At 39.4% G+C, this 17379-nt stretch overlaps 1 protein-coding gene across 1 annotated transcript in view; it reads left to right on the top strand.

Moving 5' to 3' along the window:
- The window catches only part of LOC122992315 (diacylglycerol kinase beta), a 108563-nt gene extending 101733 nt beyond the window's left edge, over nucleotides 1-6830 (top strand). The window contains exons 24-25 of the mRNA XM_044366078.1: nucleotides 1554-1614; nucleotides 4519-6830. Coding sequence (XP_044222013.1) covers nucleotides 1554-1614; nucleotides 4519-4617 — 160 coding nt within the window. The 3' untranslated portion in view covers nucleotides 4618-6830. The remainder of the gene's footprint in view (nucleotides 1-1553; nucleotides 1615-4518) is intronic.
- The last annotated feature ends 10549 nt before the right edge of the window (nucleotides 6831-17379 follow it).

The following is a 17379-nucleotide window of genomic DNA, read 5'->3' as shown; positions in this document are numbered from 1 at the left end:
TCAGTCCATCTGTAATGATCCGTCCAAATTCCAAAATTCAGTGTATAAGTGCAGCACGATAAAGTTGAGGAAGTTTGCTGATTTTTAAATGCATCTGCCTTACAGTAACATTACCATGACAACAAATCTTAAGTCACCTGTTAGCTTGTTACTCAAGTGAGCCAGCAGAGGCTCCTCATATGAATTAATGGGGGGAAAAAAATCTGTAATGAAGTTTTGCATTTGAATGAATTTGAAGAAAGAATGTGTTCATTATCATTTTTTTTCATTTGTTTCGACATGACTTTTTGAAAAAGTGACAGCCCTTCTCATTCAATTCAAAATTCACATTCAGGAAAGGATAAGGCTGGTAATTTTCTATATTTTGCTTATTATCTAAAAATCTCATGTGCATAGCTGAAACCAACAATGAACTCATCCTACTAACAAGTATTGTGTGTGTATCCAAAGCCTAATATATCTTATTCCTCTGTGCCATAGACCTCCGTTGTTGTCCAACAACTATTAAAAACACGTCAATGATCCACACCATTGCACTGGGTGACGTGTTCCTTCGCCACAAAGATTTTTGGCACATTAGTTTGTTTAGAAATAGCTCGAAAGACTAATAACAGCGATAACATTTTCGGTCTCTGGAGAGAAGTTCCATTTAAGGCAGATACCACTGTGCATGTGTGGGAATGCGTTTCCGTTTACAGAGCTTCGCTAACTTGTTGTGCTACATGTGCCAGTATAAGTCTGCCGAGGCGCAGCTTCTGGAAGTTGGCCAATCAGAGCAGAGTGGGCTCATCGGGAGGAGGGGCCTTAAAGAGACAGAAGCTAAAACAGCCTGTTTCAGACAGAGGCTGAACTGAGGGGCTGCAGTTACAGCCAGTATAAGATAAATAAAGAGTTTTTTTAACTATAAATCATGAAAAATATTCCAGTAGAGCCCAGTATATAAGTATATAGTATATAGTATATAGTTTATAGACCTGGAAATGTGCATGATACGTCCCCTTTAAATGCTATTGAACCCCAGCCCTATTTGTCTGACAAATCCAAGAGCACTGTGCCCACATTTTTGGGCCAAAAAAGACCTGGTCCACTTACTGTAACATCCACAGCCAGTTACTGTACCAAAGAAGTGACATTTACAAGCTGTTCTTTCACGTATCCAGCGAACTGCCCCTAATATTTTCCTAGACCAGAATTAAAGAGCATTCATTGCAGTCATTCTCCCATACTGTGATGCTTCAGCTAGAGAGGTATGCATGAAAGTCTTAAACCAACTTTGAGTGTGTGTGTGCGTGTGTGTGTGTGTATGTGTGTGTGTGTGTGTGTATACATACAGTGGGTCTGTGAGTTTAAAGAGTCGGGGCCTGTCTGGGAATGGGTCTCATGAGAACAAAGGGTGCAGTGTTTGACCCTGTCCTGGGACAGTGTGAACAGGCCTCTCGTGCCTCAGAGGTGTGTGTGATCTGACCTTCACAACCTACCACCCCACCCCATCCTCTCTCTCTCTCTGCTCTACCCCCACCACTCATGCTCGTCCCTCTGCTTTCTCTTCACAGGACGTCCCGGCGGCTGCCCATGCAGATTGATGGTGAGCCCTGGATGCAGCCACCCTGTACGGTGAGAGTGAACACTGCCAATGCAGCATTTTCAACTAGAATCACTGCTTCATGTTTTAAAATTGTTTCATGACAGGGATTCTTGGATATTTTCCCTTCACTTCGGAGGTTCTTGTTATGCAAATATACCAAAGAAAACTGACACACTTTAGGCCAAAGAGAACCACATATACTTGGATATTGTCCATGCAGCACAAATATGTGGGTAGTTTTGTATAACCAAGTGCAAAGGTTTCATTTCAGTTGTGGGGTAACATTTTGAATCGGAGCCAGCACATGACCATGATATACTATAGGGTAGCACTAGCCCTTGTCCTTCCTCCACATATAAGTCAAGGTGAATCCTCTCTGCCACTCTTCACAACAGCATAACTGTAGAAGAGACTGAACCTTGAATTGGGACAAAGACATTGCTCAACTGACTTACTGTACTGTACGTTTTAAATATTAAGAGATCTTTGAACTTAAGACCAACTCCAAACTAATGGTAAGAGTAAATTATTAATAATAAAGAAATAATTTGGTATGCAGTGTTTTGAGTTAAGCACTGAATCTTTAGTTATCATCATTGTGTGGTCCCTCCAAGAACTGCCACTTTACATAGCATTCAGATTCAGGCTGTGTTTTCACATTTAGTTCAGTTGAATAAGATTCTGGTTCATTTTCCCACTTGGTACGTTTCGTTTGGGCAGATCTGAACACAGCAATCGTACGTAGGTGTGGTCTCAGTTCGATCACAAACAAATTTTGTAGTAGTTCATTTGTGGTGAGAATGTGATCTGACCTGGACCTGACCCAACTACAAGGCATAGTCTGCATGTTTGAGCTAAACGGCTTCTGTAACTGCTTTGCATACTGGGATGCGGATGAGTGAAATCAACAACAGTTGCTAGCAGCTAGCCAGAGAATGAATCAAGGTCAGACCATGGATGTATAAAGAGAACTGGATACAGCATCTGTTCATTCCTCTGAAAATTGCCCAGTTGCACATGAAGCCAAAAAATCTACTTTCCCATGATGAAAACATACTGCACATGCTCTATGGGCCCTATGTATCCCATGCACCCATAGAGCATTCTCAAAAGAGACTTCCGCCACTGAGACAGCTAACTTCTGGTTTAGCCCTCCGGCTTACTTGAATGGGGATAAAACAATTCAGTTGTGCAGCTCTAGACCTTCTAAATGTGATCACACTGAATGGATCAAATTCTGATAGTGAAATGAGTCATTGAGCGGTGGTTGTGATGCTCAAAAAAATGTATCCACCGTTTTACAGCTGCTGCTTTTCCCATGATTGTGTGCAGGAAAAATGCTTTTTGGGCCCCTGTCAGACCTGGAAGGTGTGATTACACAGTTTGGCCACTATATCAAATTGGCTTCAAAGCCCAGCGCTGTTCCTGGGGGCTTGGGTCAGACCTGGACTAGCAACGAAGTGCATTGCTTTGAATGATATTTGAAGAGATAGAACCTTCTTTGGGACCTTCTTCCTGTGTTTACGTTCTTGCTCCTGCCCCAGACACATCTGACCAATAAGTGGGGAGAACGTTTTCACTGACTTTTAGTGATGCATTTTGGTTTGCTTGAATTTTTTTCTGCATGAAAAGAAACTGAACCAAGGGTAAAATGCAACAAGTGCACCAACTCGTCAACTGATTTGGACCAGAACAAACAAACTATAGGTTTAATAATACTTTGAGGGAGGCTTTTACAACTCTGGTTATCACAGCAACAAGCATTTTATTCTTCATCTCAACAATCAGGTAAATGGGAGAAATATGCTGTTAATAACAAGTAATCTACCAGAAATGGGCGCTTGCGCATATTTGATTGGCAAACACTATGGGCAGCTCTGTGATGTCATATTGCATTCTGGGAAAAGTCGAGCCAGGTTCAACTTTTTTGCCAGACGACCCTTCATGTTTTGCTATAGCCCTTTGCGTTGGCACCTTTACTGTGCCAGAACAGTGCTGAGTAGGTTGCCTCAGAGAGACAGAGATTCAATGACTGCTAAGGATCGGTGTCTTCAGAAAGGAATGACCTCGGCCATGTCAGGGTAACCAGGGTCCTGTCCTGGAGCCAGACCTGGAAGGGGAGCCTGTATCAGTGAAGCTCAGTCAAGTTCAGCCCAAAAAGTAAGAGTAAGGTCAACATTATGGACCAACACCTGCAAAGTTAGGTATAGGGCTCTGGTGCAAAGACACAGGACTTGGCAGACCAACCCGGCTACAATTGGCTCTTGGAACAGGGAATGTCACCTCTGGTGGAGGTGAAGCCAGAGCAAATACGAGAGATGACGCAATACCAACTGGATATAGTCGGGATCACCTATAAGCACTGCATCAGCTTTGACCTGTGTCACTGTGTTGGTCTGTATGGAGCATCAAGGTCCTCTAAGCATCCTCTGGATACCAGTGGACAATCTCTTATCCTAGAAAGCTGATAAAGTCAACTTTACACCAGATAACACTTTCTATTGCAGCAGCTTTTTTTGTACTCATGTCATATCTGGCTCATTTCCGTGCTCTTTTGTTCATCTTCCTCCGCTGCACACCCCCAGACTCAACCTCCAACACTGTCACGCCATCAAATATCACAAACTGGTTACAGTCCTCATATAAAAAGAAGGAGATCAACTATTTTCTATTCATCCTCACAGCATTTTTCATTTTGTCACCTTCATGGGAGTGGAAGGTAGAGAGCTTTTTGTTATCTAAGTTATTTGCAAGGCCACAGTAGGTGCTTTTGTAACAGTGTGTTGTGAAACGACAGGAAGTGATGATTGTCAACCTAGTAAATCAGTCAAAATAGATATTGATAACAGATTTCTGTAGAACCCTTAATACCATTAATCTTGCCTACCTACAAAGTGGTTTTTATCATGTCCTTTTCTGTCTGATTCTTACAGATCAGGATCACACACAAGAACCAGGTCCCCATATTACTGGGCCCACCTCAGAAGACACCGTTCTTTTTCTTCAAGAAACGCAACCGGAGCCGTGACTAGGACACATACATGCACACACAAACACCAAAACATACACATATACAGTACATGCAGTATATGCACACACACACATGCCACCCACTGTATAGGCAGCTCCATCAGATGACTGGTACACCGTTCCCTGGTTGGAGTTCGAAAGTGGGAGTTCATTAACAGGATCACATCAACAAGTGGAACATTCCTAATGTCAGGATACCTACAGACAATTCAATCCCAAAGGAACCTGCGGCGAAAATGATATGACTCTAAATATACAGTACTGACCTATTCCTGTGTAACCATCATCCTCTAGTCTGTCTCCAAACATCTGTCCAGCTGTGAAATTAGCCTCAGCCACATGCAACAGCCAAGTCGCCCCCAGCCCAAAAAAATCATACACCAGTGCTGCACTGCCTGCTAAACACAACTTTGGTTGCTGGGATATCCTTACAGCCCTTGAATGAAGTAAGGAAAAAGAAAGTGATAGTCTATGGAAAGCAGGTTATATGATGAGCTCAGTAAAGAAAGAAAGAGATCCAACACACTACAGTGAGAAAAAGAAGACGGGGCGAGAGGTGGAACGATTAAAATGAGAGTGGTGTGGCAGTAACGTGGCTGTTTACAAGGCTGGTGAGCAAGTAGAGTAAGATCCACCTCTTCGTTAAAACACCTGTATGAATAATGAAACAGCGGTTGCTTGTAAGGACGCGCACTCCAGGGCCTCCCCACAGACTGACAAGACGGTACAGCTGAGGAGAAGAGTAGAAAAGCCTCATCCATTATTGACCTATTTTGTTTATGGGTTGATGGCAGTGGGGCGTAACAGTGGCCTGGAATTGCTGGAAACATGCAGGGATTTTGGCCCCTTAGTATCACTGGCCTACAAAACAACATCCTTTAAACCATACTTAGACTGATCTGGCCGTAGAGTTCAGGCAGAGGAAGTGCCTGTCCAGTTGCCCACAGTTATCACTATATAAATTGACCAGAGTCTAGATTGAAAGTAGAGATTGGATGCACTGTAGCTTTCTCAAGAAACATAATTGTCCTGGTGGTTTGTGAGCTCTAACACTACCATCCAGATCAAATCTATAACAGTTCCTGTGCACCGTATGCCATAGGACACTTCTAACAGGTCAAGGATTGAAATAAATCCCCTCAAGGGAATCACAGCAGGGCCCCTGGGGTTTTTATGTACCAGAGCATTGACAGGGGAACTAAATTTATCCCTCTATTTCAGGGAGGGTCTATTTCTCCTCCTGTGAAACCCTATGCCTGATTACTGTGTCAAACATCGACTCACAATGTCAAGTGGGCTGTCAGAGTGCAAATCCCAGAGCCTGCCCCCTCTGCAAGATGCTGGGTGGCTTCGGTGCGTTCATGATTTGTTTAACTACGCCAAATAAAGATGTAATAGTAATGGAGGAAACTGACAAGATAGGAGGAATTTGTTTTTACCAGAGATGATGGAGGAAATACAAAATATATGCTAGAAAATAATTCAGAAACTGTTCATCAGGAAGCTTAGCTCAGTGTTTATAAAGAATGTATCTATATTACTGTCCCCAAATATGGCAAATTATATTATACAGTATATGCAGACAGAGTATATGTATATTTCTGGAAAGTAGGTAGAGCTCACATATACTGTACACACGAATGTGTTTTAATATATCATTGTTATTAATGTGGAATTCTTAGCTTAGAGGGGCTCAGATCAGTATTCATCACCATACAGAGCAGCTACAGTCGCTCTCTGAAGGCAGTTTTCCACTTTGTCTAATTCAGATTATTTTAGATTTAACTTGAGTGTGAATCAATTTCTCTCCTCCCAGGAACAAGGAAAAATTGCATCAAAATTACAGAATGTATGACAAAATGATCTCAACTCAAGGTCCACTGACTAGCTTTTTCAGAGATTTCAATGGCAACAACAAGCGTTTGTCAGCAGGTGGAACTGGCTAAAGTGTTGACCTAACTGTGGAACATCAAGTAACCACAAGTGGTTAGTTACTGTTGAAAGTAGAGCTATATTGCAGACATATCAGTACTGGGATATATGTCACCCAATGAGAAACAAGAAATTACAGTACAGAAATGTCAAAGATACAGTATGATAGAAGTAATTTGACAAGACTACAGCCAAGCTAGCATTCTTACAATGATAATGCTAACATGCTGATGTTTAGCAGGTATAATGTTTAGTTTCCTGCAGTGTGGAACTTTTGCACATAAATGAACGTCCATTACATTCAAGCCCTTGCCAAACAAATTCACACAATGATGATTAAGCCTATCACCGCCAGATAAATCTCTCTGTATTTCACAGTATATAGAATTTTTAAATCTTGTGTCGGGCGCGACATTTCTGCACTGGCCACTTGGCCATTAATTGTGTGGCTCTTCTAGACTCTCCAAATGTTATAGGATCAAATTCTGACAGTGAAACAAGTCATTTCGCAGGGGTTGTGTGATGCTCAAAACAATTTAACCAATTTATCCACCATTTTACAGCTGCAAAAGTATGTTATGGCCAGTGGTGTACTGGCAAATCCCAGTGGGCTGGTGGACCGTCAAAACATCTCCGTTTTTACCAGCCCTCTCTGTGTGCCTGTCATTTGTGGTGCACATGAGAGTGTGCTACATGCCTGTGTCAGGCAATCACAGCTAAGCACCCCCTTTTCTCTCACTGCCAGAAGGGGGAGACAAAAGTCCCATGCTCCAGCTTTAAGGTTCAGCGTGTTACCATGCTACATTTCCTAATTATCACTAAACACAAAGTACACCTGAGGCTGATGGGAATGTCGTTAGTTTTGCAGGTGCCTGGTTATAAACCAAAGTATTGGACAAATTAAAACCTTGACCTGACGATGGCACTAGATGAAAGTCAGGTGATCACCAAAGTGCTTGCAATTTATCCTGGTGGGGACATGAACTTGTGTACCAAATTATATGGACGTTCATCCAATAGTTGTTGAGACATTCCAGTGTGGACCAAAGTGGTGGACCAACTGACAGACTTGAGTTGAGATTATTTTGTCTCACACACTTTTCAGTAAAGAGTACCGAAAATTATCTTGATCTGAACTAAATGGCACTGATGTCTTTCAAAATTCAAATTCAAAGAGAAGGTAAACATGTGAAGGTTGAAACACACGGGACCTATAAATGATGTGAGTTAGACGTTTTGGGAAAACTGTCTTGAACCCTGCTGCGATTTGTTTTTATTAATTTTATTTCAAAATTTAATTAGAGGATAAACCCCTTGAGATGCACCATCTCATTTTCAAGATGGTCCTCACGCACAAAATGGAAGTTAACAAACATTTAAACAATAAGTAAATAAATACATAATAATAATGATGATGATGAATTAAACAATCCAATGACATAAAACAATCAACATAGTAACATCAACAAGGACATACACATAAGGGCTCTCCCACCATCCCAAAGCACTCCTACTATATCTGTTACAAGTGTCATCTGTACAAAAAATTAACAAGAAATAAAATAAATCAACAGACCAAATAATATTATGTCAAAGTACTGAGTCTACTTATAAACTAAAAAATTAAGGTAAATACAATTTAAAAACAAGAATGAGTAGATTTAAGATAAACAAGCTAAGAAGTCTTGAAGTCATGGACAGAAGTAAATGATCTGAATGAGTTCAATAGTTTGCATGAGGCAAATTATTCCAGCATGATGGTGCTTTAAACTTAAAAGCATGTCTCCCAATTTCTTTAAAGATTCTAGGCACAAAAAAAGGTTTCTGAGTGTGTCTGAGTGAATATGATGATCTGAATGTAAAAGCTGTTTAAGTATGGAAGATAGTTAAAGTAAATGCATTTGAAAACAAAGAGCAACCAATGAAAATGTCTCCTAGAGTGAAGTGATAGCCAGTTCAGTGTGTCATACATGAAACAATGATGCGTGTGGTAAGGACACCTTAGGACAAATCTATAAATATTATTGTTAACTACATTTAAAGGATGAAGATGTATTTCAGAGGTCTTCTGGTATATGATATCACCATAATCAATAATGGGAAATAAAAGCTGTTGGACAATTTGTTTTCTTACTTGGGTAGTAAAACAATAGATTGACTAATATAGTATTCTGGGACTAGACTTATTTTATTTCTAATCTTCTAAAATCAATATGAGGCCTGAAAAAAAAATCAGAATCAGTCCAAAGTCCCAAGTATTTAAATGTATCAACTTTATTAAGTGGAGACCCATCAGTAAAATTAATAGCCAACTCAGTAGATGAACAATTAATATTATAACTAGTACCAAACAACATGCTATAAGACTTCTGCTTGTTTAATATGAGATTGTTATTTAAAAAGCATTTTGGACATTCTGATTGCAGAGAGCTTTGAATTTTAGTTACATTGGAATTAGATGTGCATATAAGCGTGTCATCTGCATATAACTGAGCAGAACAATTTAGAGAAAAGAAAAAGAAAAGGTCCTAAAATAGATCCTTGTGGTACACCCTTTTCAACAGTTAAATAATTTGATTGATTGTGACAACAGTTATGAAGGTAAGTTTTAAACCAAAATAATACCTGTTGAGAGACACCCATAGCATAAAGTTTATCGAGAAAAGATAATGGTCAACCACATTGAAAGCCTTGGTTAAATCAATAAAGGTGGCACCTGTAAATTGACCTTTGTCTAAAGATGAGAATACATCATTGGTAAATTTGACAAGGGCTGTTGTAGTAGAAAAATTGGAATGAAGTAACTTTAGCACATTTCCAAATAGATCGAAATTTACTAGTTGTTAGGGACAGATTAAATAGGTTGTCAAGCCCTTGAGAAGCTAATTTTATAAACTTTATGGGCACAGCCAACATTAAGGGCAGAAGTAACTTGCATAATTTCAGTAGGTAAAATATGTCTAAAAGAAAATGAGCCACTGATAGTCGAATTGGTAATATGATGACAAAAGTAAGGTGAAACAATAGAGAGATGTATGTGTTAACGGTGCAGGGCAGAGTGAGACTGGTGAGATGTTCTGTTGGTACAAACTGAGCTCCATAATAGGGTGAGGCTTTGACGCCTTTATGCCCTGGTTCCCTTTAAAACACACTGAGTAACTGCTCTTGCACCCAGGCCCCATGAAAACCAAAACAATGTCTACTGTATTCTCATACCATATTTAACCAACCTAGATGTGATGTTGGGTTCCTCCAAACCGCAGCAATCCAAACACTGAGCTGTACTTCAGGTTTGTTACATGTCACTTTCATCCATCTCAGTGGTTTATGTTTAAAATATAATATCAAACCTTCATACGACAACAACACTGTGGAGATATCACAAGATTTTGAAAAACGCACATCACAAACTAATTTTTCTCCATTTTTTGTTGTCCTAATGGAGCCTGGGTGCCAAGAGAGCTCAGTGTGAAAAGAGTGCATGTTTACAGTAATTTTACATTTATTGAAAGAATGGTTTTAGACAGCTATATTACCAAGTGTATATATTTGTTTATAATATTTTATCTGAAGTAAACTTACATCACCGCATGCCTGCTGAATCAAACGTAGAGTGAACAAAGGAGAGTGTGGATCAGACTATTCAAACTTATTCTTTGCTTAAAACTCCATTCATCAGATGAATGGAGAAAACAGGTCACATTTATTTATTTGTTGTGGTTTTGTTTTTTTGGTAGCGTCTTTATAATCATGTGCAAGAAAAAGCAGACAAGCTGTCTTGTTGAGTTAAAAAAGAAAAACAAAGTACAATTCCCAGATGAAGTTTATACCATTACAACATCCATTCGTGATTTACAGATGGCTCAAGGGGCAGCAACATGAACGCCCACGCAGATCCTGTCTGAGTGAATTTCCAATGTGTGTCACAACTCATGTCTATTCTTGTCCTTTGAAGTAATCAATTGCCTTAACAAATAAATGGACCCACTCTGTGCTCACAGCTTTGCACAGGGCTAACACAGAAGACAGAGAAAAGTAGAATATATATCAGAATACAAATCATCAAATCACAAAGAAAGGATGATTATTTGTAGCAACATTTCCAATAACATATCACCCTAAAAATGACCAAAAAGGATTTGCTTTACCTGGACTGACCCACAGCATGGAGACAAACAAAGGGGAGACGATTTTATCAATACTTGGCAACCCACCGGTGTCATTTTGTGTCATCCTAGCCTTCAGTTAGCAGCAGACATTGGTTGCCATCAGGGTAAAGGACTATTGTGATTAGCTGTCATTGAGCTGACCTTTATTAGCAAACAAGGGAGGTGATATCTGTGTTCATCTTTGTCTGTGTGTTGAGTTTCCTGAAGCAGGTTATCTGTAAAGATAAGGCAACAAATCCCGTAAAAAAGATCACAACCAACAATGTGTTACTCCTCTCAGTATTTTTCAACTGTGGCTACTGCTCTGACTGTGGCACCCAAACTAAAGCCCCTTTGTTCCTACTGAATACATCTTTTAAAAACAGGTCACATATATATGTGGTTTAATATTAAAAAGGCTAAGTAATTTCTATAACAGCTGGGTGCTTAAGTCTTTATCAAACATCACTCAAACAGGAGTAAGCAGTAAATTTGTTGGGGACTATTTTCAGCTGTGTATTAATACATATTTGGTGCTGTATTGAGTATTTCCGGCAGCAGGACATTGTATGTGGGATTTACCCAAAATAACATAAACTACAATGCCCATGTTCATCGTAATGAAGGAATGTGTCACACAGTGCAACAATGTGGCTCATTGATGTGTCTGTAATAGTTTTTGGACAACAATGAAGGTCTATGTCACAGAGGAATAAGCTGCTGCGTATCACACTTTGGATACACAGGCAGTACTTGTTTGATAGGATACATTCATTGTTTGTTTTGGTCTTTTCATGGGATTTGTTGACAATACGAAAAATACAGAATATCTTTTGTATCCTTTAATCTATTTCTGCTACTTTTTAAATAACTTTTAAATTTTAAATATCTTTTAAAATATTTTCAAAAAGCAAATGTAGTTCACCAGTTTCAGTAAAATTATAAGAGAAATCCACCCTCAGACTCTCCAGTATATCAATCTGTGATGTTCATTCCAGGAGCTATTTTGTTCTGAATTGTGATCATGTTACCTTAACCTGCCGTTTACTTATACTTCAGTTTTAGATCCTGTGTCTCTGAGAATAATGTGTGACAACACTCAGTAAAGTAACAACATACTTGTCCTATTCAGCTGTGGGCTATATATCTAGATACCAGGGAGGTTATACAAAACACATGTGGCTGCATTGCTCTCTGGTCTACTCAAGCTCTAGTCTCGTCTCTAGTCTACTGCTGAAGGAAATGTTGGTACCTCTGCTTCTTTTATTTCTCCTTGTGTAATTTATAAAAGTTATTTCAAATTGATGAGTCAAGAAAGAAGTCCTTGGACTGTGATTCTGTGGATCTGGTATTAAAACTTGCCTCACATTTCTCTCTGAAAAGACGTATATTGTAGTCAGACAGGAAATATCATTATGGGACATCACGTCATCTATCAATCATATCATTCATAATAAATAAATAAATACAACCCCCAAACAAGAAAAAAACAGAAATACAATACATCAAGCAGATTAGCTGCTTTTTTAACCAGGTTTGATCTATTTCTGGTAGATTTTTGCTTTTTAGGAATAGTTTGACATTTTGGGTTTCTTACCAAGAGTTAGATGAGATACCACACTAATGTCTGTATGTTGAATATGGAGCTAAAGCTGTGAAGCAATTAGCTTAGCTTAGCACAAAGACTGGAAGTTGGGAAAACAGCTAGCCTCGCTCTGTCCAAAGGTTGAATACCCACCTACCCACAAATCTAAAACTCACAAATTAACCTGTTGTATCTTTATTTAATCTGAACATAAACATAATGTAAAAATGACAATTTGTGGTTTTAGATAAAGTCACATGCTGGAACTATTTCCTGAAGTATAACAGTTTAGCCATCTGCAGACAAGACTTCAAAAAGTCACTGCACCCAGCTGTTTTTCACCAAGAAATAGCACACCATAAAACCACAAATTATTATTTTTACATTTCTGTTCATGTACATTATAAAAAACAAGATACAACTTGTTCATCAGGGAGTTGGTAAGGATAGTTTTGAACTAGGCTAGCTGCTTCCAGTCTAAGCTAAGCTAATTGACTACTGGCTATAGCTGCAAACATATGAGAGTGCTATCGATCTTTTCATGTAACCCTAAAAAAAGCAAAAAAGGATATGTCCCAAAATGTGGAACTAAGGCTTACATGTTACTGTATGATATTTAAACTCTGGGCTCCTGTGTGATTTGAATACAATCACCACATTAACCACATGTTCTCAAATAGCAGCACTTTCATTAATCAACAGAATCACAGTTATCTGTTTCCATCTGCACCCCCATGTGGAACTATCTCAACCCCCTCCCCCCACACTTTGCCTGGCCTGTCCCCCCTCTGAGGCTGGGGTGGTTCTACAGTCCTGACAGTGATCCTGTTCTCATCCTGGGACAGATTAGCAGTATTGAGTGACATCAGTGGCACAGATGCAGCAGAGCCCCGGCAGTGTGTTGTTGCTCTACATGTACATTAAACTATCAAATCATAGAAATAGAGTTTACAGAGACGATCACACATCAGATACTACATATCACAATAGCTCATTCATCACACAGCTTCAGGGGATTATTACAGAGTATGAAAAACAAGACAGTTAATCAAATTATCTGATTTATAAACTTTATGTCTGTGGTATGAGCCCTCTGTTCCCCCTCAGGGTCAGTATATGGTAGGGGACTTTCAGCCCAGAGAGGGTCAAGGGCAGCCCATCCCCCATGTTGTCCGGGATGTGATTGGATAAAAGAGGTTGAGGAATCAATATGATCAGCCTCTGCAGTCTACCCTGCGTCTGTCTCCATGTCACCCTCACTGTTTGGCATTTTGATGGACAAAACATTTTACCAAATAAAGCGAAGACGTTGAATATGCATTTTTGTCCCTTTTTTCTTTAATCACACAAACTAATAGCCACAGATTCTGGCAGTGCCAGCACTACCACGCTGAATTTCTACTTAACCTGATTGGATTTGAATTTGAACAGTTAAGGCCATCAAACTTCATGCAGTTCCTCTGATCTTTTGAATATATACTGTATATATTCGCTTACTTGTGATATGATCAGAATGTGTGATCAGAATGGCGTCTGTTAGCAGAGCCTGATAAAGACAGACACTTGGTTTTTGTAATCTTCATGGATCAGCAAGAGACAAATGCATCCAACAACACTTGTGAGTCACTGATGACATTAAACAGTCAGAGTGAAACTGAGGAAATCTGTGATGACTGAGTGAACAAACAATGAGACAATGGTTTGAGGAGGTCTACATGAGTCAGGAAGTGGCCAAAGTAACAGAAACACCTATCAATATTAGCAAAATAAAGTTGAACCAACAACTTTTTGATGCAGCGTCACTTTTTCCACTTCATACACATTTATGTTTGAACAATTTGTTAAATTAGATTAATCACACACTGCTCTTGTCCTTGTCAACTGCGAACAGACGTCTCAAGTTTTGAACAAGATATAGTAAATATGAAATCACTTGTTCACAACACAGGTAATATAAAAAGTTAAAAACTGTTATTTTTTAATATATCGATGGTAATGTCTTTGGTTTTGATTCTTTAGATTGCCATGAAATTTATTTCACAAATTTGTGCCCCCTTCAGGATGAATTGTAATCCTGAATTTTCTTTTAGTGTCAGGTCAAAACTTCGACCGAAGAAACTAATGACTCTCCCATCAGCCTCAACTGTACTTTGCATTGTTTAAACTAATGTTAGCATGCTAACAAAGTGGTGAACATATATAAACATCACATTTGCTAAACATTAGCATGTTGACATTGTCATTGTGAGCATGTGTCCATTGTGACATTTTTACTCAAAATAACACTGTGTCTCACAGAGCTGTATAACTGTAGACTCTTACTCTTGTTAAAAGTTACATGTGCAGTTTGGTTTCACATGTGTTTTGTCTCACAGAATGAAAATCATTTGAAACCTCAAAGGACAGAGGCACAGAAAACAGTTACTGAAAACATATGCTATGCTAATTACAGTAGAAGAAGGGGAGGTGTGTGTAGCACCTCATAATTTCCAGCATTTTTCTTTTGGCCCTAATCTGTGGCCCTGTAGCTTCCTGCAGAGCCTGTGAAAGCAGAGCGAGACTGAGAGAAAGACGAGGAATCTGGATGAGAAAGAGAAAATGTCAAAGAAGAAGGAGGCATTGAATTAAGAATGGGAGAGAGACCAGAGAGATATAATAAAAGAAAGCATGGTTACACAACTCTGAGCTTCAGAAGAGTCTGCCTTTGGCAAGGCTTCTTGAGTATGGCTGCTAAAATAACAAGGCAAGAATTATCTCCCAAACTGCTATTAATAGCAGGCAAGTCACATCTTGTCCCTCACTGAGAGAGCATCCTGCGCCCAAAGGCACTACTTTCCTATTTCAACCCTTTTTGAAATGTGCATTTTGACAGACATTTGCAAGATAGGACAGACTGACTCTCAATTATAATGGTCTCACCTACTTATGCTTCACCACAGTGGCTGTTATTTTTACTGTGATAAGACTAAAGGTCATTTCATTGATGGGCTGAGTACTAAGAATATACAAGATTTTGAATTCTAAAAGAAGAAAAAGAATTAAAGGACCAGTGTGTAAGATTTAGTGGCATCTAGCGGAACGGACTTGGCAGAAATGGAATATAATATTCATGAGTATGTTTTAATTAGTGTATAATCCCATGAAAATAAGTGGGTCCTCTTCCACGTAGCCCACCATGTTGCAGCACCATGTTGCTACAGTAGCTCAGAACAGACAAACCAAACACTGGCTCTAGAGAGGGCCTTTTGTGAGTTTCTAGGTTCTCTTACACACTTGGAAGTGGGGGAGGGGGGGAATTCAATTGGTTGTCTGCAACCTCACTACTAGATGCCACTGAATTGTACACACTGGTCCTTTAAGAAAACAATCTCAGCACAAGGTCCATTTAGTAGCAGTTCTGAAGCTTTCGATTGTATTATATGATCTTCATCAGTCAATGGAGTTTAGGACTTTAAGATCCATGTTGCCTCAGAGGCTGAGGTTTGATGTTCATTCTTGTCTTTGAAGAAAAAAAATCAGACCACAAGGTCCCTTTAGTATCTGTTCTTGACGTTCCAGTCATATCAACAATGAAATCTGAACCACAGCTTTTAAACCAATGTGTTTCAGAGAACCTTAAAGTCTTTAAGGTTCTCCAAAATATAGAAATTTGAACATCTACAGTTCCATGACAACTGGGCAAACTCCATCTTCTGATGAAGATTTTGTCATATGATCAAAAGCTCCTGAACAGCTATGAAAAGGACCTCATGGGGAAATTACTTTCTCCATTGCTGTTGATCTTTGACCCACAAAACAGTGGCAGAATTAGACTGCTGTCTGAGCAGCAAGGTGGCCCTACATGTACATGAAGGATCATGCGTCAAAGGTTCCAGGCGTAGTGGTTTTTTTGCGGCATCCTCACCTGGCTTAGTTGAGATCAGGATTAGCCCACATTGCACGCAGGCAGCACTGACCTGGCCATTATGTCAGTGTCACACTAACCTACAGTGATTGTCTTCAAGGGAACAGGAAATTGGCGCTTTAAATCTTGCCATGCTTTCACAGCACCCACTCTCACACTCGCAGTCATCTAGAGAGAGAGGTATGTACACAAGCAGCCTGTCACCCTTTGCATATGGCACATTTATTTAAGGAAAGAGTAAGAACAGCAACACAATGTGCTCACTCTCCACACGCCTCCAAGTGACCACCCACCACATCCGCACCAACGAAGAGGTGCACCATACAGTGGACCTGCAGGCTGTTGGTTTTGAAATAGTCTCACTGAGATATGTCTTCTGCTATTTAATGCCTCACATACATGTACAATTGAATTTGACAGTTGGTATTTTTAAACCTTCTCACCTACACATTTTTCAGCACCACATCTCCATATACTGAAAGACAAGCTGTTTGCCTTTGGCCTTAGACCTCTGGGATGACCAACAAAGATAGTACTGTATCTTATGTGATAACTATATGTGTTTGTGTGTTCATACTATTATTGCCTCTGCAGCAGTCTCATAATCTCTGCATCATGGCCGCGGGGATTTGCTGAGGATTATGGTTTTCATACCAGCTGCTGGAATTTGTTTTAAACTGAGCGACGTTTGTGGTGAGATAGAGTTTATGGGAGGGATTCCTAATTTGGTGACTGAAGTGATAATGACAGAGGTTATTTATTTATGACCTCTAACCTTTAGGTAAGAGCAGCCGTTTACACGTACTGTATATTTGTTAGCACACACGCTAAGGTTATTTCTTGGTCTCAAATGCTTTAAGACAGTCAAAACTTGGAAAGGCTTTGCATTTGTAATTTTTATGGTAAAATTGATCCAAAAATAAGAAGACTTTATTTTTGGTGGCTGGTCAAAAATGTCCAGGGGTTGGGGGCTTGCACTGAGGAAAACTTGGATTCATGACCTCAGTATTTCCAGAATCCTGGCTATGGCCCTGGATACTATATTAACATGATGTAAATTACAAACATAGAAAAGTAAAAGAACATTCACACTAAAAGCAGTAAGAATGGAAAACAATAAAAGAAAACTCTCTTTGAATTGTATAAAAGGATGATCAGACTGCAAATAGAAAACTGAATACAAACAGTAGTAATG

Source organism: Thunnus albacares, chromosome 11, assembly GCF_914725855.1.
Source record: "Thunnus albacares chromosome 11, fThuAlb1.1, whole genome shotgun sequence".
NCBI classification, from domain to species: Eukaryota; Metazoa; Chordata; class Actinopteri; order Scombriformes; family Scombridae; genus Thunnus; species Thunnus albacares.
This window is presented reverse-complemented; position numbering and strand designations above follow the sequence as displayed.